Source organism: Cynoglossus semilaevis, chromosome 13, assembly GCF_000523025.1.
Source record: "Cynoglossus semilaevis isolate Cse_v1.0 chromosome 13, Cse_v1.0, whole genome shotgun sequence".
Lineage (NCBI taxonomy): Eukaryota > Metazoa > Chordata > Actinopteri > Pleuronectiformes > Cynoglossidae > Cynoglossus > Cynoglossus semilaevis.
The window spans coordinates 19809350-19831881 of record NC_024319.1 but is presented as its reverse complement, the minus strand read 5'-3'; the positions used below and the strand labels follow the sequence as shown (position 1 = coordinate 19831881).

The following is a 22532-nucleotide window of genomic DNA, read 5'->3' as shown; positions in this document are numbered from 1 at the left end:
GCTCAATCATGGGTTTAATAAAGCTCTAGGGCCATCTAGCGATAGCTAGCAGGTTGACACGTTTTTAACATGAATATTGTGTGGGTATTTGCGAGAAACCAATCAAGGGCAAATTAAATTAAGAGTTTGCCCTCATAGTTCGGTATAAAAATGTGTGTGTGACAGTAAGCTTGAATTAGGGAAATGTGTTGATTAGATCTATAACAAAATGTTGTAGACATAAAGTTAAATAAGTATATACCTTACGGTGATATTTGCACAATTGATGTCAAATCATCATACATTTAGTTGAAGATTTAATAATGAGCACTTGAATGAGCATTTTTACGAATTTGTCCGAGGTTTGTTTTATTTAATTTATATTTTTATCAGTGACTCTATTTCTATCATAACACTATCTAAAAAACATTGTCCTAGCTCCAATACGCTAGTCTTGATTTATTCAGTTATGCAAAAATAACATGTTTTACTTAAATTCGTAAATGTGTGCTTTAACTTATAACGCTTAACGCTATTTATAAACGTATTACTCCGATATAATAGATACTCGTTTTATTTATTTTATTTTGAAGGGTTTAACCGGAAGCTCTGGCAATTACTGTAGTATTACTGTTTTGTAATGCAACAAGGTCGTGCTATGTGCGGCTGTCTATCGGATCCCCGCATGTCAGAAACGTGGGTCCACGTAAGCGTGTGGTGAAAATGTGGAAGCGAGACTTTTAATGATTGTTTGGAAATTTGAATTTGAAATGTTATTTTCTGAAATTTTTACTTTCTGTTGTTAAACCGTGTAAAAAACTGCTAGCTAATAAAAGCTAGCTAAGTTAATTACCAATGTAAACATGAGCTCGGCTCCGAATCACACCGTTGATGAAACAGGACTGTCCAACACAACCGTCCCTGCTGTCACGTTATGTGGACATGCCCAACAGCTCTTCAGCCATGTGAAGATAGAGAACCTGATCGCAGGACTCAGTGGTGGAGTGGTGTCAACTCTGGTGCTCCATCCTCTGGACTTGGTCAAAATCAGGTTTGCAGGTACAGTAGGGGGTTATACATGTACACTTTATGTGAACAACATATTGAACAAATCATGCAGCTTAAAGATGAATGACATGTTGTACATGGCTGCTGTGTCTATGACAGTAGTCACTGCGATAAATGTATTATGGTGTTTGGAGAATGTCTATTTTTGGTAATTACATATATGGTTTATGCCATAAACCATATATGGTGAATGAGGAGACCTGGTTGCAACAGTCCATCTCTCATGACACGATGATTTTGCTTTGCAGTGAATGATGGTTTGGAATTACGACCAAAATACAGCGGCCTGATTCACTGTGTGAGAAGTGTGTGGCGGCAGGAGGGACTGAGAGGACTGTACCAAGGAGTCACACCAAATGTTTGGGGTGCTGGAGCATCATGGGGGCTCTACTTCTTATTGTATGTACAGTACAACCACCCCTATAAATTCTATATATCTGCATTTTTCTCTTCTACTGACAAACTTTAGATGAAGTTTTGGCTCCTTCTCACATTTTTAAACCAAATTTATTCACAGTTACAATGCAATCAAAGGGTACAGAGTCGAAGGCAGACAAACGGAGCTGAGTGCCACAGAACACCTGGTGTCTGCCGCTGAAGCAGGTTAGTCCTGTGTTTATCTGTGTACTATTGATTTGCTTTGCAAGCGTGCACACATATACGCACCCGTTCATTCACACACTTAGCTCAAAGTCATGACAACAACAGTAAGACTATACTACTCTGGGTCTGCTTTGACTGGTTGGCGATAAGAATACAACCTCTGGGGTCATTGCAGTTCACCAGGCTTCAGTCAGCAGAGTTCATTTACCTTAAATGAATTGAGTTAGGAAGTATTCTGAGCATGATTACCAAACTTAAATGTGCTTAAATACACAAAACACAAATATATAATTTTTACTTATAAATACATATGACCAACTTTACTTACTATTTGATGTATAATTTAAACAATTATTATTACTATTGTTTTGTGAACTTTATAATGTATTTAAACCATTATGAGTCTTGTTTTGTTTTTTTTCTAGGGATTCTTACACTCACACTAACCAACCCCATCTGGGTCACCAAGACTCGGCTGGTGCTTCAGTACGAGACTGGCCCAGGTGGTAAACAGTACAAAGGGATGCTTGATGCTCTGGTGAAGATCTACCGCCACGAGGGAGTACCTGGACTCTACAAGGTTAGACACACATTGTATTTGGAACATTTATGTCCTAGAAAAAGAAATACATGTTTTGTCAAATGTTAGCTCATATCTGAATGAGTAATCATTGGACTTCTTGCTGAAAGCAAACGTTTGGCAATGGCGTTGACTTAATTCACCACTAGAGGGCACTGCTTCAGTACTGTTAGAGCTGACGGTGATATTTTTCATTTTACAGGGCTATGTTCCTGGACTGTTTGGAACTTCACATGGAGCTCTACAGTTCATGGCTTATGAAGAGCTCAAGAGAGACTACAACAAATATAGGGGAGTGCCTTCAGATGCAAAATTGGTGAGTCAAAAACCCCTAGACAAGACACAGGGAACACGGGTACCTTGTGTTCAAATGCAAACAACAGGGTCTACATTGGGCTGAATGCACAAGTGTTAACGTGCAGCATCACCTGTCCTTCTCTGCTGTGGCGTCGTCATCTGTTTTTGACTACAGAATCCAATGGAGTACATATCAATGGCGGCGTTATCCAAAATATTTGCAGTGGCGACAACATACCCGTATCAGGTTGTGCGTGCTCGTCTGCAAGATCAACACAATACGTACAACGGAGTGATTGACGTCATGAGACGCACATGGAGGTAGGATGTTGTGACAGGTGTTTTTATATCTGTTTTCTGTGTTCAGTTCATAATTGATTATTTACACCTTCTCTGCAGGAATGAAGGAGCCTTTGGATTCTACAAAGGAATTGTGCCTAATTTGATCCGTGTCACTCCTGCTTGCTGCATCACCTTTGTGGTTTATGAATATTTGTCTGAATTTTTACGGGAACTAAAATAAAGTGGACTTGAAGGAGCAACCACATTGAGACATAGGTATTCATGAGCATCAAACTGGACTTTACCGGTGCATGGAAAAAACATGAATACGCACTCTGACGATTTTGACGGCAGTTTCTCACCGAACTTCCTTGTGCACAAATTGTAAATTTTTAACCTCAGTGATCACAGGGGAGACAGACTGTTGTATTTCTAAATAGATTTAATGCTATGTGATGAATTATGGTTTCCTTTTTTAAAGTGTGATGAGTTATATATTTAACCGTATAGCTTTGTTTAGTTTTTTTATGTTTTCTATCAGGAGGACAGAACACATCCTGGGGTATTTAAAGTCAGTAACATTCTTGATTTGTCTCAGGAAACCATAGTTGTAGTGTGAGTCCTTTAAATTATTGATGTGCAGAGAGAAAAACCTGTGTATTCATGGTAACAAATCATCAGGTCAGTTAAAGTACATTTAACAATGTCACCTTTTCCCCACAGATGTCAAACTGATGGTCATAAAATCCATACTGCTTTACCTCCACTGTCCCCTGTCTGATTTGTGGACATTTATTAACTTGTACGTCATCTGTATGTCATTTACTATAATTTCTACAAAGTCTATAGTCTCAGATAAGTTGCAATATTAACAAGAACACAATGATTTTTTTTTATGAATTATAATTATGACAACAGATATGCATATAAAATTAATGAACTTTGAACAACTTTGTATTTCATAGTAAACAACACTTACTTTCGTGATCCCAAACATAACTTTCATGAATTGCATTTCAAACTACTAAAAGTAGTCGCAGTGATGCCAAACGTATAGAAAAACAGACATCTTTATTATCAAGTATATTGTAACAACAGACAGGACGCAAGAATAAGTACTTTAAAATGTCAATGTCTCGTCGCAGCGTCTGGTGATTAAGTCACTGAATTGTAACAGTCGCCATAAGCTGAAAAGCTACAGTACAATGTTTATTTCCACTCAACAGAATGAAACAATAAAAAAATGTTTGTAACACTGTAATCATGTATAAAGAAATAAAAATAAAAATAGAACGTTCAAGCTACCATCAGTGATGCTGCCACGCCTCAGCAAAAACCACACCTGATCATTTTGGATGGTGGTATAACATGCTCTTATCTTCTTCTACCAACACCACTTCCTTTTTTTATTTAGGCAGTTCCTCTATGATAATCCTGGAAACTGAGTTCCAGCCTGTAGATGCGTCACCTCTGGGGTAGTCGGCGCAGGTCCCCACCCACACGGCCACATCCACCAACCCTGCTTTAACGCCCTCACACAGGCCTTCAACTAGAGCAGGAAGGAAAAGGAGATGACAGTGCAAAATTTAGTAAACATGTCTCCACCAATAATTGTCTGCTGTGGTGTAGCCATTAAAAAAACCCTAATTGGACGGAGGCTTTAAAGTTTGGAGACTGTTGACAAGGGCTTCCAGGATTCCTGGTGATTAAATAACCACATTAAAGCAGAGTGTGTCCGTAAAAACGTTTGCCTGGAAAGATCATCTGATACCACCGTCTAATAAAGATGGCCATCAAGTTTCTACTCTCAGCTGCCAATCAGTTCCACTGGCTACAGAGACACAGTTTGCCTCGTTCTTGACTGAATGACAAAATAAGACTCTCCTAAATGTTGCCATCAGCCTCCTGTCTGCTCTATCTAGTTATGGATGAAGACAGGGGTTTGATTAGGCTAAGGTGGGGGGTGAGGGACGGAGGAGGGGGTGAGACAGGAGGTTGGCCTAACTATTTTAATTGAATGGTGTAACAAAATAGCAGCACAAACCTAGATGTGTGGGTGTGTGTGTGTGTGTGTGTGTGCAGTTAACAAAGCTGAGAGAATAAAAATGCAATCATTTACTTATGATGTGGTAAGTAAAATATGTTCATGTTTGTTGGTAGTAAATGAGCAAAATGATGCGTTAGTGTGTCATTTTTTGGAGTGAACAGTGGTAACATCATAATCTAGAAAATAGAAACCTGGGAAACATAGCGAATATAAACAAAGCCGTCTTCTACCTATAGCAGCCTATATATAGTTTGTTTCAACCATGTGCGTTGAACAATGGAACCAGACTTTCTTAATAAATGTATGGGAGCTGGACGTATGAATCGAGGACCCCTGTATTCCTAATTATAACATGATAAATGATAAAACACAAAGTATGAAGGGAATAAGTGATCAAAAAGATTCTTATTCACTGATTAACTTAAAAAACAACTTTCCACTCCAGAAAATGCTAACTGGGTTAATATTTAGGTGAACAGGAGGTTTGATGATAAAACCTAAAATTAATAAGTAACTACTTGTGTAACATCCAACATTACAGTCATACTGTTGTGCTGGTTTATTAAATGCACCACCATGACTACTGTTTCTACTTTACTGCTAATGGTTTTCACATTTTGACTCCTCTACCAAACAATAGCACATGGTTCTTACCTGAGGACGTTCTGTGAATGTTGATGGTTGAGTTCAGCTCTGGACTGCCCTGGTCCAGGTAGATAATTGATTCTACAGGCAGGGGGCCTGTACACTCTGCTCCATTGAAGGTGAAGTACCATCTCTGACAGCATGCATTCTTACACTTGAGTCTCAGGGAGCCACTGAAGAGGACTCTGAGGGCGCTGTCTGAACGCATCTTGGTGAACGTACAGTCCTGCAACACAACACAAGGTAATTGTTCTACTCACATGAACAGAAGGACGCTTAAAGGGGTGGAGACAACCTGTATTCTGTAAAGGTGTAGAAAATAGTTATTCTGTAATCCAGAAGGGGGCGTTTCATCACATCACAACTTCAATAAACACCTCTTATTTGATTAGCACGTCAGTGAGTTAACTTATTGTCTTGCTGTTGGCAAGTAGAGAAAAAAAGGGACAGTAGTGCGCCAATGTGTTGTTTTTATTTATCAGCATATTTGCCTGATACCACAATGGCAGAACCTCAAATATGCATTTTGTAGTTCCACAGAACACAGGGATAAAACAATGTTATGTTCCCTAACATCTTCAGAGGTCATAGTAAATTGATCGCCCTTAAATTTAAGGGGCAAAGAGTACTAGTGAGTACTAGCAGAGTGGAGAAAAATCTACTTGAAGTTAATACTCACAGCCACTTTACCCAGGTCAATCCCATAGTTCAGAGAGTTCCAGGCACACTGCTTGTAGTTTGGCCTCCAGGGTTCCTCGAAGACCTCGCTAATGCACTCGCCCTTCTCACCTTTATTCCCATCACGGCCAGGGATGCCTGGTGTCCCTGGAATGCCGTTGGCCCCTGGGTTACCGTCCCTGCCTGGAGTGCCTGCTGGTCCCTGTAAACAGCTGCCATACTGAAAAACAAACAAAGAATGAAACAATAAAGATGAGACTACTAGAAGTATGAAAAAGCCACTTGACTAAATTAGCAATGTCCAAGTTAGGCCTATCTTAATGTTTAGACCTTTGTTTTACTTTTGTTTATTAAATCTTTGTTCGGGCTCCATGCGTCACAAACAGCTGCAACCGCCATTCATGCAACAGTCACCGAAAAGAAACCAAAGAGCAGCAAATTGATAAGTGATTTGACCAAAATGCACTTCTACTGGTGATGGAAGATGTGATCCAAACTCTAAGGCCTTAAATGTTCAACAAATGACAGAGTGCATTAATGAGGAACTGAAAGCTCGACAGGAATCTAAATCGGTAGCTGTCTAGACCCCAGATCTGGTTATGATTCATTATCCTGCTAAATGTCCTGCTATGTTTAAACAGTTACTCAAGCTGACTCAAAGACCCACAGACACACAGGAGACGGGGGAGCTGGCCAAAGCTTACCACGCAGCGAGGCAGACACAATGAACATCTAAACAACTATGTGCAGCATGTTCTACAAAGACACATTGTGACCAACAGATTGCAGCGTGTAGATCGGCTGTTGGAGCTGTTTTTAGTTGGAGCTGAGGTTTTTAAATTTGGTGAGGTGATTTGTGAGCATGTTGTTCTCATTCATTTAGGCAGAGCAGACATAAACTGACACGGAGAAGTGCGTCCTCGCCCATGGGCTTGTTTTTGTTTTGGTAAGTCTTTTTCTTGTTGGCCTTTTAAAAGGCATACAGCAGAGAGAGCTATTGGAGGCACATGGCCAAAAGGCAAGAGATAAAAGGAGTCCAAAGGAAAGAGGAAACACAGAGACACTCCTCCAGTTTCAGCATCTAAGTTACTGAGGTTAGGTTAAAAAAGAAAAATCAGTTTTTAACCATGTGAGAATGAAAACATTGGCTAAGCAGGAAGAATTGCTGCGTTTTAACATCAGATGCGGTGGAGCAGCTGGTCCAGAGTCTGTTTTAGCCATTTAGTGACTTTGCTGGAACCATGTGAAGATGTGAGGTCTGACATCATCTCTGCTGGAAACTGACTGCGACTGGAAGTTGGTATGCAACATTAACACACCGTCTCACATCTTGGCAAATAGTCGGGAAAATGTGCAACTGTCGCAAACTGGAGGTCCGTTTGGTTGCCATTGCCCAGGAAATGGTTCTGTTTTAATAACCGCTGGAAAAGTTTGGAGACGTTTCAAAGCAGACTACTGAATGGAATCTCTGTCCACTTGGCTGCACAGCTGACTTTTCTATTAGCTCCCAGCCGTCTGTTTCAGTTGCGGTGCTGCCTGCCTGAAAGAATTAGCCTGCAGCCCGGCTGAACATTAGTAGCACACAGACCATTACAGTAACTGAAGCATAAAGGCAGAGTTCGCCCCACAAAGTTCTGAGGAATCAGCCACAGTTCATGCGTTTAGTCAAAACCAGAGTGAGGACAGAGACACTCCTCCAACATGCAGAAGCACTGATTTTCATGCACTTTTTTTTCATGGAGAGGTCTTCAGACTCAGAGGATGTCGGGGAATCACATTGGAAATTACCTTAAATCTTAAAAAAGTAGATTCTTCGTCTTCAGAGTGTTTAGTACAGTTGGGCTTTTCTGCATCATTTCCACCAGCGCACTACATACAGATGGTGACAGAGAAAGATGCTATAGGGCATATCCCTCAAGTGTGGAAGAAGACAGTGGGGCATCTGTTCAGTCTCAGTGGGGGTTGCAGACCGAACGGGGGTGGGGGGTGTCCACAGAGTCCCCGAGAAAATAAACCTGACTCCAATCTGTGTCCAGTCTTTTCCTTCACTCACTACTTGTAGCTCAGGTTATATAATTTTGCAAAAACGTTAATGTGGCAACTGTGGACTTTAGAAAAATTTTAATATAAAAATACTTGGAATGTAAATTATTTTCGCACTCAATTTGTTTTTGTTTAGGTTAACATTCAGAGAGATAACACAGAACAAAGACGTGCAGACTCAGACTACTGATCTCTAACTTCCTGTTAGAGATTTTTTTTCTCTAGTGATCACACGTTAAATAATAATAAAAACATTTTACCAAACAACTCTTACCGTAAAGATTGTATGACCATTTTAATAATGTGTAATTATTACAATCATTAATCAACGTAAAAGTTTTGAGAAAGTCTCTTAAGTGTAGTCATGGTGCGTTTAGGTACCCGCTGTGAGAACACAGTTAATTAACTTCTTAACTCGTGTAAATGATCACAAAAGGTATCCCGGTTGCAGTAATGCGGGTGATTTTGGCCTAATTAAAATGATCTTACCTTATCAGCATCGGGATCCTTTCGGTATCCTCTGTTTCTCACCTTTTCCACGCCATACAGAGGCAAGGCCAAGCAGACGAGCAGCAGCAGACGACCAACGACAGGAGACATCATCATCACCATCCAAGGACGGAGACAAGGAGAGACTGTGTGGCGACGGTTTGACTCCAACAGCTGCCAGCTTTACTCCAGAGGAGGCAGGACGAGAGGGAAGGAGCCGGAGAAACATCTGTGGGAGGAACAAGAAAATCCCTCTGAGATTTAAAGGCGTGTCTATTTAAAAGTAATTACTATAATTTTATATACTTGTGAAATAACTATTTGTTTTTATTATAACACTATAAATGATCGTAAAAAATAAAAAAGAATCCCAAAGTATGAACTATTTTATCAGGCAAATGATTTATGTCTTTAAAAGCCTGGTCACCGTTATCTGTTGCTCTTCAGTAGGAATGGGTTAACATTCTTACACATTGTCAGGATAATGTGTGGATTTCTTCAGTCAAAAGCAGTTTGGTGCAAATTTCTCTTAAAATTTGGCTTGTCCTTTGTATAACAGAAAAAAAAAAGAAAAGAAGGGGAAGAAAAACACACGGTATTTCCCAAGAGTTCTTTTGTTTTATTTATTTACCAAAATGGAATAACAAAGGTAAAAAAACGTGTAAAAGAGAGAATACATTTAAAAACAGTTCATAAAAAGGTTTTGAAAGTGAGAACTGTTTTCTTTGACTTTAACTCACACTAACTATACTTGGTTTAAGAATAGATTTAGGAGCGAGGCATTCCATAAAGCTGCGTCTAAGAGGAGATCCACCCTCAGACAATAAAACCCTCTGGTACAGATCATTTTATAGTTTTAATCAAAATCAACTCACCTTTTCATATACGACAATGATAAAAAATACAGTAGAAACGGACTGACAGTGTACTCTTACTCATTTATTGAGTGTTTCCGGACCTGCCATTTGACTCCCAAGTATAAAAGTTGAAGGTAGCTGAAAGAATCGATCACTTATACAATGAAAAAGAACAGCGTAACGTAGCCTTTAATAAACTACAGGTGAATGAGAAAAAATCTTCAAAGAGTGAAGATGGTCTGTAACCCAGATGTTATATAAACAAAAGAAAGCTCTGAAAATAGCTTTTTTTCCAATTGTTCTTTGACTATTCATACTTTTTAAGATAAGTGGTTTGTGCTTCGGTCTAGTGAAAAGTGCAAAGACGATTTGTGAAGTTTTCTTATCTTATTTTTTTCAGACCGTTAGACTTTGTGAACAACAGAAACACAGGTAGACATCACATGTGCACAACATATGTCTGTTCTGCCTGAAGGAAAAGTAATTCCAAATTCCTTGAGGAAAACAATAGGGCTAAACTACATTACCTAAATCCACAGGATGCTTCTTTGTTCTTTAGAAAACACAAACTAGAAGTAAACATGAAATGAAAACAGAAAAGGTAAAAAATAAAAAAAAATCAAGTTTAATTCTAAACCTCTTTATAAGGAGGAAACATTCAAAGATTTTTTTAACCACAGAGAGACCAGTGTCACTCCTAGAAATAAACTCAGTGTAGCGACTATAATCCAGTCAAAAGGACTGTCTAAAAAATATTTACACAAATAGTTCTTGTGCATGCATATTACGCTCCTGGATGACTATTCTATAGAACAAAAGATTTAATGCTACAAAAATAAACTGCATATGAGTGGTTGGGCCAAAGCTGTGCTGCAGCAACATTTAGGTATAAGGTTAAAGCTCATTAAAGCTGCTCCAAGATATGAAGGTTTGAAATACTCAAGGCAACATTCTCCCAACAAACATGCACTGGATATAAAGCAACCACTGTGAACAACAACCCAAAGTAGATGAGACAAACAGCATTACATGTGACTAGTTTTAGAATTTTAGCAACTGTTGTCCTTTGTGTCACCGCTCTCCTCAGGCACCAGTTGGTGGATGGAGTCTGGGATCATGCTGGTGCTGTGGGACAGGTTCATAGCTGGATGCTGCTGACCAGTAGGAACCTGCCTGACCGCTGACAGCTCACTCCTTGGGCTCAACCTAAGTTAGAAGTACACATGACAGGTTATACGTGTATGCTAGTGTTGTCCTGGGACTATTTTGGTTTAATTTGAGTGCATACTAATACAGAGTGCTGTCATCGACACTTCTTTTGGTGAATAAGCAACTAAATTGAAAGTAGTGTTTTTTTCTGTATTTATTAGTAAACCAATTTCACTGGAGTTATACTTTTTTAATGTTTAAAAAAACACAACGTTGTTTAAATACACTGCTTAAATTGGTCATATTGTAACAAAACAACACTTTTTGTGGAGCCTTTTTCCAGCTATCAGTCTTTAGATTTGCATTGTTTTATGTAGAACAGTAATGTAAACAATGTATACAACTTTCGAGTTGTCCACATCTGTGGGCCGTGGTCCACAAAATATCATTTTTACATGGGATGTCTCTCCTGACGCAACACTTCTACCGGGGTTGGGCTTTGGGGACCAGGTGGATTTGAACCTGGGACCTTTTGATGAACAGGGGAGAATTCTACTATTGTGTAACACTGGTCCATTTCCTCTTCAATCATGGTTCAAATGTATTTTTCTGCATATATCAGAAATGTGCCCACTTGTCTGGTAGAGTTTATCGTTGTAGTTGTAATTATTACAGAACAAACAAAAATTAAAATCTCTAAAATGATTGTAACTAGAAAGCAGTCAGATGAGGATCACTTACCTCTGGTCTGGCTGCACATTTTCTGAATGGCTGCTGACCTTACTGGAGCTCCCACCTTTGCTGCGTTTCTCACCCCTCTCCTTGTCTCCTCTCCTGGAGGTTCGGCTGGAGGTGCCCCTCTCCATGTGTTCCCTGGCCGAAGTCTCAGACATAGAACCCTGTATATGTGGGTCATGGTTTCCCTGGGCAGAGGTTCCTTGATTAGGGTGGTGGGCACCAGCGGCAGCATTGGCGGGAGCAGCACCTGTGCTTGTGCCCATGGACTTGGAGATGACCTTGAGCTTGTGGGAACTGTGTTTGTAGTGCTTCTTTTTGTGCTGTACACGGCTGTTGTGCTTGAGGAAGAACTCGCACGACTCCTGGAGTACGCGGCGGCTCTCGCTGATGGGACTGAAAGTTATGACACAAATTTAGTTTTTACTCAATATTCATCATGGATTTAAAATGACTGAAAATTGACCTTACTCTCTCTTATGAGTCCTGTTGAAGAAGTAAGACCACTCTGAGCAGGTTTTCTTGCTGCTGACCCAAAACACTGCTGATATTCCCACTATCAGGGTCATTAGATATTTCACCAAAAACAGAGAGAGGTCAGGACGATCATTTTCGGTTGTCTGAAACAAAGAAAGATGTTTCTGTGGGTTTGTGTACTGTAAGTGTATAAATAATGTAACTAGACATGAAACACATTTCAAATGCTGATTCAATTTTCAAATGAAGCCAAAGCCTTTTCAACCTTGAAGGCTTTTTATTCATTCTGCCCATTTTTTATACCAAACAGTACATTGGCTTTTATTTAGTAAAGTCTATGACATTTATTCAAAGGTTGGGTCAACTAGATACAGATAGTTACTGAGGCTGTTTTAATCTTGTTCCTGATTTTTAGTCTTTATAATTTATTATAGCTGTCTTTAAAGGTCATAACAAGTCCTGTCAATGGAAAATATGTAAGATATGTGCTAAGGTACTTTTTGCATAAAGATGCCACTGTTAATATTCAACACAGCCATGGTGAAAGAAAGATTTAAATCCAGTGTTTGAAATGGAAGTCACATACCACTGTCAGCCTCAGCCATCACAAGGAAAGTCAAAACCAGTCAAATTGACTATACTTCTACAAAAATGTGGCTCAGATCTCAGTGTTGTCTGTGTGAAGCCAAAGAAATACCAGAGAAGATGGATATTGTTTTTCTCTATCTTTCCTTTTAACAAATTATTTTCTCCCAGAGCTGCTGGGGAAGCTATTGTAGTTATATGTCATATAAGGTGGTGATAAATGCTGTGAAGCATATGGAATATTATTTTGAACATGTTATACCACAAATGTTGTCTCGGTAATGTTGAACAAAAAACGTATTTTCCTTACGGGTGACAAAAATGCACAGGTACCTTGTAAGAACAGGGAATGCTGTACTCCTGGCAGCGGTCGTTGATCCAGGTGGTCTCCCAGGTGTGGCGGTGACTCTGTTCGTAAGTGTAGCAAGCTAATAACGTAACCAGAGGGACAAGATAGAGGCAGCTGAAAATGCCAATGCGGATCATAAACTTTTTCAGCTTCTCCTGGTTGCGCTCGTCATGCTGGATGACCTGCCTCACATGGTTAAGAGAAACGATTCCCGCCAGGATGAGGAAGAGGCCGACTATCACCCCGACACACAGTGGAGCCAGAACAAATTGTCGAAGTACATCCAAATCATAAAGTCCCACAAAACAAACTCCACTGATGTTGTCTCCTTCTACTTTGTTGAGAGCAAGCAGCATGACAGTTAGAGCCCCGGGGATCCCCCAGGCAGCAGAGTGAAACCACACCTATAGACGGAGAAAAGAAGCTCTGTTTTTCTGTGTTTTCTTATTCTACTTTTTTCTTTAACAATTTTTAATTCTTTCTTTCTAAAAAAAATAATCAATAACTCACCGCTTTTTTCTCTATGGCCTCGCAGCTCCACTTGGGCCCAGCTGCCAGGAACCAGGTGATGGTTAGGATGACCCACCAGACGATACCAGCAATAGAGAAAAAATAAAGCAGCATGAAAAGCAAAGTGCACCCTTTGCTTTGAGTCCCAAGCACAACTGTATCCACACCTGAGGGATGTGCTGCCTTGGTACAGGCAGCGTTGTTCCCCAATAAGAAGCCAATGAAATATATGAGTGAGACAAAGCTGTAACAGACCGCATAAAATATTATGGGTCGTTCAGGGTAGCGGAAACGTTTTACATCTATGAGAAAAGTTAGAAATGTAAAAAGAGTGGCGCCCAGGCAGATGATGGAGCACACGCCGATAAAGCTTTTAGCAAATTCAATGTCGTGGGGTTTGAAATACATGTTGGCGCAGGGTGGAGCACAGTCTGGGGCACCCAGGAATGACGACCCCTGGTCTGGTTTGGTTTTTAACTGCAGAGGGCACCAAAAGCCAAGGTCCCTCATGACCGATGAGGAGGATGACATGGTTGTGGTTACAGAAAGACCTGGTCCATCAGGGAAGCTACATGGGTGCAATCTAGAAAATAAGAGATATGAATATGCATATGAAAGAATATGAGACCATAGGTTTAACAGAAATAATTATGTAGATGATGTAGAATGTAGAGGAAAATCTCTTTACTTGTCACACTGCAGCTCAGGGGGCCATGTGATGCCAAAGACACGAATATTCTCTTCACAGTCAGAAAGAACTGCCTCGCACTGTTCTCGACAAGGACGAATCACTTTGTTATCCTCGGTGCATGCTGGAACAAACGCTTGACAGAGAAAGTGGTGGACGTCTGGTGAGCAGTGCAGGTTTGCTAAGGGCATAAACGGCTGTGGATGGAGAGAAAAGTCTGTAAATCAGTGGATGACACAGGCAGCAAGACGTTTCATAACATTGTTTTGACAGCAAAGTAGCATTTATTCATCACACTGTGAAAGTGTGTAACGTGAAACCACACGTGTTGAAACGGGCTGAAGAGTAGCTTGTTTAAGGTATGTTAATTTCATTTTGTTTCAATGCCACCACGCTCAACAACACACAAAAGAGCCCATTCACGAGAGGGAGCGATAATCTTCCTCTCAACACAGTGGTCAAAACTTATGAGAGGGCAAGGAGGAGGCAGGGGTGTGTATAGGTGAAAGGAAACAAGTGTGTGGATATTTCACAATACACAACAGGTCAAAAAAGCTAGAATGTCCAAAGCAATTTATAGGTTAAAATGTTGCCCAGTAGTCACTGTTAAAGTCACTCTACTGGCTATGTGTAGTATAATAATATTATGGGATACACAGCTAACAGTTGCAATTAAAAATGTGCAAATCATATACAAAAATATGATCTGCACACAGCTTTCTATATTATCATTAACTTTTCAGCCAATGGACATTGTGTAAGCTAACCTGGTCATATAAGTGCTGTTGAGGGTCTTTAGAGACTTTTCCAATTCTAGCGTGCAGACAGATTAATGCGAGTCTACACTGCCAATATTTGTACACAAAATATTCACATACCCTCCAGCACCTTCAGCTATTCAATGTGTCTTTCTTTTTTGTCTTCAAAAATCCAGTATGGCAGTATTCCCATTTCTGTGCCCTGGACTTGCCTCCTCTGACAGTACATATCCTTGTTCCTCGCCTGTGGAGGTCCTGGACTCCTTGTCAATGTGATCCCCTTGCACAACAATCTGACCTTTATTTGGTTTACAGCAGCCCTACTGTAAAAACTGCCCTAGTTTCAGAAACCTCTGGGTTAGCAATACAAGATGAGTTTATTTGGTTTTAAAGTCAAAGTCCTCTGCAAAAATGTAATGCCAAAAACAGCAACTCTTTCTTTACTCTGCAAATGTTTATTTTTTCTATTTCCATAACTCATACACAGAGGTGGAGCCTGGAACAGTTAAACCCCATCAGGAAATCCTGCTGATAGCCTTGTTAAGTAAGGTTCACAGTCTCCTTGTTTTTAAAACTTGTGTTTTCTCATAAATCACAGCAGACATGTAAAGAGCTATGTGTGGTATGTGTCATTGTATAAGGGTTACAGAGTGTCACTCTGCCATCTGAGAGTCAGGACCTTAAAGGTAAGAGTCAGCGCATGGGGTAAAAAATGAGTGAGAGAATAGTGGCTGTGGTATGCAGGGCAGGCTTTGTATAGGCCTGGGTGTGTCCCTCCCCCTTCCTGCACAAATCAAAGGCTTCTCACAACAAAGTTGATGAAGTTGCCAGTGGCAAGGTTGCTGTGAAATGAGAAGCCTATACATCTTTGCCAGATGCAACACAAAAGATTTCTTCCACAGATCAGTGTTCAGGCTCAGTGCTCCAACACCGAACGGCTGTAACTGAAACCCAGGCCTGCAGGAGAACTGAGCCACAGGATGCAAAAGAGACAGAGTTCATTACTGAACCCTCTGTGATGACTCATGTATCAAAAACATGCGTCTATCTAAGGGCAGAAAGAGTGAGGCAATAAAAAGGCGGTGTCATAAAGGAGATGACCTCTTGTTTAAAAAAAGAAAGTAGAATTTCACTTGATGTGAAAATCTCTTTTGACATGACACATCACTGACAAAACACCACCTGCAAACAAACACAGCAAAAGTCATCCAGGACCGTTGACTCATATGCTCATATGCAATAACACTAGTAGTTTTAACCCATTTGTTTTGTTCCAGGAAATAGGCCATGTAACACAAGCACAGTGAAGTGGCTGATGTTAAATTGTGTTGATAAGAAACAATCAGGAAAAAAAAAAAACTAGTGTCACTAGTAACAAAAAATAGTGTCAGTAGAAATGTGATTTTAACTGACACACCCAATGGGGAAACTAAAAGTCAAAACCAAGAATTTACCAAACCAAGTTCATTTTCATATTATTGCACAGGTCCAAACATTAGCCCAGCACAGCATAGGATAACAACTATGTGAGAACTCACCTCCATATGACTTGCTGCAATATCCTGATCATAGTGCTCCATCATGTTTGGAAAGAAGGTCATGTTGTAGGACATACCCAAACACCGATGCACTCTAATGGGCTCACAGGTAAAGAGGCTGTGAGCAGAGCAGCTTCCCACCCATACCAGTACCAGACACACACACAGTGGTCCTGGCATCAGCATTGTAACAAATGTGTAGGAGACAGAGAGTGTATTTGTGCCTGTGTTTTGTATAAACTAGCACAGATCCCTTTTTGGCTCAGTCTAGGGATATCTTGGACCAAATGTTGAATTCCCCTGGCTCACACTGTTATCCACATTTCACTCCGCCTGGGGACATCTCAGCAGAGACGGTAGGTGTTGCAGCAGGTACAATTTTCCCATCAGGCCCCTGTCAGCTTGTGCCTCTGAGTGACAGATAGGAATCCCACATCCCTGAAATGAAAGTAATTACACTGTATTAGATTTACACTTTCAACTAAACAAGGACACAGAGGTTTAGGGCTATGATCAACAAAAATCACCACAAAATATTATCCAAGTAGCTTTTGTAGCTAGTTGTTATTGCATTCCCAATAGAATATCGTACTCTTACTGATGTACGGTATGGACTTGAAGCCCAATCATCATAAAAGGTCCAACATACATCATGAACAACCACCACCCAAATAATAATACAAAGCATCCTTAAGGGTTCCTTGAGTTCCCAACACTGCAGAGAACAGGACTGTTTACAGACACAGCACAGGAGTTAGAATAGTGGGACCAAAACCCAGTCAGTCCCTGACATGGGTGTAAGACTGCAAAATAGTGTGCATTTACTGGGGTGGAGAAAGCTAAAGATCAGTGGAATGAGTCCGGGCTTGTTGATGCACATTAAATTTCACATGAAAGTATTAGTGTTTTTACATGCACACCTGCATTAGTGGCTATGAATCTTGGATGTCTGACAGGGTGTTAATACTTCACACCAAACACAAAGGATTCTTGTCAGTAGGTGTATCTCAACTTCCTTTCAGATAAATAAAGATATTTTGACATGATTTTATATGAAAAACTTCAGTTGCTTGTTAATAATTAACTGAGCCGTATATATCATGTCAATGACAAGAAGGTAGAGAAAATTAGAATTCAAATGACATGTTTTCAGACTTTCAGTAATTCTTTTTTTTTTAAACTTGGATTGGATAAATAGTTTGGATTCTAATTCTTATATGGAAGATTTACTGTGTTTCTGAACATAAACCAGTCAGGAAGTAAAGGGAGAGGGCAATTTGTTTGGGATTTACAACAGATATTCTAAATGATTTTGATTCAAACAACAAATACAAACGTGTTCAACAGCAGGTTTGTCTTTAAACTGTGTCATCTGGTAGGGCTGCACATGATTTCTTGTTGATTTTATTCACACATGGAAAATGTGTATGTATGTGTAGGCAAGGAAACACAAACCATTTAGAAGTACCACACCCACCAAAGTTCCACATAAAATACCAGATTGGGAATAGAAATAGAAATTGTGTTGTTAAACAAATAGAGCAGCAGGATCAACAGTTCCGGGTGACTGCACACATATCACAATAGTGGTCATAGTTTAGAAAATCGACAATACTGTTTACACATGAAGAAACCACAGCTCCCACTGTGTTACGTTAACAAAATCACACTGACATAATTACACAGACATTGAAAGCGCATTTCAGTGAGTTAGCATACATTTCCAAATTAGCATTTTAGCAAAGATTAAAAAAAAACATACAGACTCGTGCTAAAGTAAAACATTGACCGACTTTTACAGGGCTAGCGCGAGTCTACTTTCTAAATTAACACTAAAGCCAGCTGACCAGGGACAGGGAAACATTTTTTCCCCGTAAACCATTCACCGACTTCAGAAACAAAGTACAGTACACCTCCCAGCCTCCGCTCGCAGCTCTGGAACCGGGGCCGAACAACTTCCAAAGCCCCAAAAAGTTAGAAATGTATGAAAAGAGAAACAAAAAGGTCACTCACCCGCTGCCAATGAGGTGTATTGTAGCAGCTGACAACATAGATACGTCGTCAATAGAAATCTGACAGTAATTTTCTGCCTTATTTCCTGCGATAGTGTGCCTAGGTTCCTATGTTGGCGTGTGTGAGTGCTTTCTGCTGTTAAACAATGCTGCCTTGACGGGCAGTCGGAAATGTAACAATTTCAATGAAAGTGTAGTTTGATTACAGCTATGTGAGTTTGTATTATTTTTCATTTTCAAAACAACGTTTTTCTATTGAAACCCTGAATAATACATTTAAATAAAGATTGTGTATTAATGTCCTAAACTATAACTAATGTTTCGTTGTTTCAAAGATGTTGTTTTATAAAGTCAGAGTTACGGGTAGCACTTGAATGCCGCGAACCTGCAATAACACACTGTATTGGTATTACACTTTTAGTTTTATAAAACATTATGAATGCAGGTTGTGTAAATTCAAATGACTATCAATGTGGTTTCTAAATCAAAAAAATACACCAATAAGTATTTTATAAATAGTGCATAGTCATTTTACTTGTAAACGTGTCCGCTGAACCTAAAGTGAGAATTGATTTTAATTTTAATTCATGTGTATTATCCGCATCGATTGATTATCGTATGGTTATTTTATTTTATTGAGGGTCTCCTGAACGTCATGAAACTTTACATGTTATGACTTCTATTGCACATCCGCACCTTTTCAATTATCCACCTGATGGCGCTGTATCCCGACTTTGTGTCCTCATTCATGTGACCGCCGTGTAGAGGCGGGGTTACATTGTAATAATTTAGGTGCTACAGTAGAACCCAATAAAGTATCCTATGACAGAGGAGCACATCTGCCTGCTGCTTAGCTCTGTCTTTCTCTGGCCGCGGATGTAAACGGGACTAGGCTCAGACATCAAATGTCATTTGTAACAGAAGAGGCGCCGCCGAAGGGGACGGGACTGACTCAGAAGACATCCACACGAGGTGGGTAAGCCTGTGGACCATTACCATATAAAAGAGGAAGGCGATCACAGCGATTTCGTGCAAATAAGAAAGAAGACCCGAACCGGAATTTGCCCGAGTGGACGATATGCGTGGTGCAACAGGATAACTGTGCAGTTACGAGGGATGTTCTGGTGTTGCTCTGTTCTGTTCAGCTCTGTTCTGTTCCGCTCGTCCCAACAGTTTGCGAATCGAGGCGCCGGCCTGTTGCTAGGAGACCTTTTGACAGCTGGGAGCTTTTTTGGAAGGTGACTGTTAATGCAGTTAATGGTGTGTGCTTCTCTGGCAACGCAAGCCTTTCTTCTCGTCCTAAGTTTCACCGGCGCGTTATGGTTTGTGCGTAAATCCTAATCGTCTCTGGTGCGTAAAAGACAACGCTGTACACTGAGGCTAACTCTAATCATGGGATTACAAAGTGAACAATGGCCTGATTATTATAATGATATTTGGAGATAGGTAGATTTCTATCTATCTATCTATCTATCTATCTATCTATCTATCTATCTATCTATCTATCTATCTATCTATCTATCTATCTATCACATTTTCCCTTTAGAACCACATATAATTTTACACGTGTGTCGGCCTGTGTCTTGTTTTGACTACTAAAGATACCTTTCCTCATGTAGATTAGTAGCTCATGTCTGTGGCAATGTGTCTGAAGGTCACTTGTGAACAGATCAATAACTACATCTTGCAGGGGGACTACACTCTATAACAGCCAGCAGTGCACTCAACCCTGCCTGTACACTTAAGGCGAATTGCACTGTCTTCCTTCTGTAATGAAGATATATGAGAAGTCCTCAGATGGCTTTTTGTACAGTGAGTGAGTGGTGTTCCAATCAGAACACCCTGAGCAGATCTGTGACTGTTGCTGCTGCTGCTGCTGCTGCTGCCACTGGAGAATGTGGGATATCAGATACAGGTTTGTTGCACATAATGTCAAGGTTGTAGCTACACCAGAAGGACTTGCTTGGTGTAATTTTGACTCCCAGCTTGTTTTGAGAATTGCTGAGCTGCTTATTCTTCCTCTCTTGCTGCCTGTGGCTAAAGGCTTTGAAATAACAGCTCTAAGAATCACCATAGTCAACAGCGCAGTGACACAGAGTAGAGAAGAGTCACTTTTTGGGCTTGATGAGTTTAGTCACTTCCCACTTGGCACAGTAGGTTGACACAGTTCCACTGGGTCAAATGGATGGACAGAGTAGAGGTGACATGCTGTTCTGTCCTGTCAGGCTGATGATGTGTGTGATCAGTGAAGAGACTGCAGTCCTCAGGAGCATCAAGCAGTAGCACTTTAACATCCATCTTCACCACCATTCCCTCTGCCTCAGTTCAGGGGCATGTCTTAGAACTCTGCCTCAGGTAGGTTGTGTCATTGTAGGTGCCTTCTGCACATGTTGTGTGTTGATGCCTTATTAAATCTGAGGCAGCAAAGCTAACACTCAAATCAAAGAGAAGTTGGCTTTTGAAAGTAATAGAAAAATCTTGCAGGAAAGCATTCACAGTGTGCAGACTTGACTTGTTTGCCCTAAAAATACACTCGTTAACGGGGGTTTGACAAGGGGAAAACAAAGTGGCAGAAGAAAGTTCTGTATTTGTGATGCCAAAGAATATACCTAACAGAAATCAGCTCCATCTGTCTCTGCGTATCTGTGTGTGTGTGTGTGTGGTCCGTATGATGCCATTAAGTGCAACTGTGTGACTGTGTTTTGTAATAATTTGGATGAAAGAAGAACTTTGCAGCAAAGATAAATCTGATCCATCTCACAAACAGAAACTGCTGGGATGCATGGTTTTGCGTTACTCCTGCAGTGAGATAACCATAAATGGATATGTACAGAATTCTGGGAATATACAATGACCTTGTATAAGAAAACGTGCACCAAGGCTGGTCATTTCATGAAAACTTTGATAGTGCCTACTTTATGGATTTAGTGGATTTAACGTTAGTGTTAGACATGGAGGGAAGCTGGTTGGCCTCCACTGTCTGAAATATACATATATATCTGCTTTATGACTATGATAATCATATTGAAGCTTTTTCACTGTGTTTATCCCCACGTTATCATCTATATCGTTCCATCTCTCTTCAGAGCTGACCATTTTCTCCTTTCCTTCCATTGGAGCGCTCTCCGCCAGAGTTTAATTATCAAGCAAACAGCCTGACTCATCATTCATTCTACTGTCGGCCCATGTTGTGAACATGCACTGCTTAATTTCCCTGTCTTACAACCTTTAGTCATGACAGCGTGGTTTCAGTTTCTCTGCAGACACCCATTCAAGTCACTAACACCTCCCCATACAGACTGTTACATTACATGTGGACCATTTATATATATATATAGACTGTTACATTACATGTGGACCATTTTCATATTTGCAAAATGATTTTCAATATAAATGTTTGTCTTTATAGCAGGGAGATGCTGACAGGACAGAGACTTTGTCAGTCAAAGTCCCACCAGGACTCAGTTCTCTCCGCTCTCAACCAGCAGAGGAAGGACGGCCTGCTGTGTGATGTCACCCTGGTGGCCGGTGAGCAGAAGTTCCACGCCCATAAGGCTGTCCTGGCAGCATGCAGCGATTATTTCAGGGTGAGTCCTCCTGTTTTGTTTTTGTTTTGTGTTTTTGCAGCTTTGGGGCACCATTTAAAAAGCATGTAGCTAACATTTTACAATAGTTATTGCGTTTATCATCATAGTATTTATACTTCTATCAAAAGCCAGTATTTGTCAGACTGTGCAGGCCACTGCAAAATAGAAAGAGATGACAGCAATACCTGTGATTATTAAACCATCTTCAGGGTTGGTAGATTGACTGTCACAATTAAACACTTCTCTGTGCCAAAACTTCATTAGTATTCATTAGTCATGCAACAGTATTGGATCTCCCATGGCTCTAAATACTGTCAAGAGAAAAACAATATCTAAGAGAAGATAAATGTGTTTTTAATGCGAGATACATGAACGGCCACAATAGCTCAACCTTAATAAACCCATCTGTGGTGTTTGTGTAACGTGTGATCTTTCTCTGAGGTTTTGCTCTGATTCTATTTAAGCGTCAGAGGTGGTTTTAGGTAATGTAAGAAAAAGTGTGTTGAGGGAATTTTGAAAGACAAATATTAAAAAGATTAGGATGTGGCGTTGAGTTCTTCTTGAAAAAAAAGTCAG

General features: G+C 40.2%; 4 protein-coding genes across 6 annotated transcripts in view; 2 read left to right on the top strand and 2 right to left on the bottom strand.

Annotated features, from left to right (window-relative positions):
- The first annotated feature begins 599 nt into the window (after positions 1 to 599).
- On the top strand, positions 600 to 3570 carry LOC103388917 (mitochondrial folate transporter/carrier). Its single transcript, XM_008324133.3, has 7 exons — positions 600 to 1038; positions 1296 to 1446; positions 1565 to 1650; positions 2076 to 2230; positions 2433 to 2546; positions 2703 to 2848; positions 2927 to 3570. The coding sequence occupies exons 1-7, from the start codon at positions 843 to 845 to the stop codon at positions 3048 to 3050; spliced, it is 972 nt and encodes a 323-aa protein (XP_008322355.1). The 5' UTR covers positions 600 to 842; the 3' UTR covers positions 3051 to 3570.
- A 125-nt stretch (positions 3571 to 3695) lies between these two features.
- Positions 3696 to 8883, bottom strand: LOC103388916 (collagen triple helix repeat-containing protein 1). Of its 3 annotated transcripts, XM_008324129.3 has the most exons (5): positions 8712 to 8861; positions 7968 to 8048; positions 6181 to 6399; positions 5511 to 5727; positions 3696 to 4358 (listed from the first exon to the last, which is right to left on the bottom strand). In XM_008324129.3, exons 1-5 carry the CDS (start codon positions 8832 to 8834, stop codon positions 4216 to 4218), a joined length of 783 nt encoding a protein of 260 aa, XP_008322351.1. In that variant the 5' UTR covers positions 8835 to 8861; the 3' UTR covers positions 3696 to 4215. The 3 variants fall into 3 exon arrangements, with proteins under 3 accessions (XP_008322351.1, XP_008322354.1, XP_008322352.1); XM_008324132.3 differs by lacking the exon at positions 7968 to 8048 and having other exon boundaries at positions 8754 to 8883; XM_008324130.3 differs by lacking the exon at positions 7968 to 8048.
- Positions 8884 to 9900: 1017 nt separating this feature from the next.
- fzd6 (frizzled class receptor 6) lies at positions 9901 to 18527 on the bottom strand. The gene is made up of 8 exons (XM_008324128.3): positions 18371 to 18527; positions 16358 to 16795; positions 14062 to 14258; positions 13374 to 13956; positions 12848 to 13267; positions 11924 to 12072; positions 11459 to 11848; positions 9901 to 10774 (listed from the first exon to the last, which is right to left on the bottom strand). The coding sequence occupies exons 2-8, from the start codon at positions 16541 to 16543 to the stop codon at positions 10618 to 10620; spliced, it is 2082 nt and encodes a 693-aa protein (XP_008322350.1). The 5' UTR covers positions 16544 to 16795; positions 18371 to 18527; the 3' UTR covers positions 9901 to 10617.
- Positions 18528 to 19155: 628 nt separating this feature from the next.
- Positions 19156 to 22532, top strand: part of klhl32 (kelch-like family member 32) — a 25467-nt gene continuing 22090 nt past the window's right edge. Inside the window, exons 1-2 of the mRNA XM_025061873.1 lie at positions 19156 to 19341; positions 21779 to 21956. Coding sequence (XP_024917641.1) covers positions 21786 to 21956 — 171 coding nt within the window. The 5' untranslated portion in view covers positions 19156 to 19341; positions 21779 to 21785. The remainder of the gene's footprint in view (positions 19342 to 21778; positions 21957 to 22532) is intronic.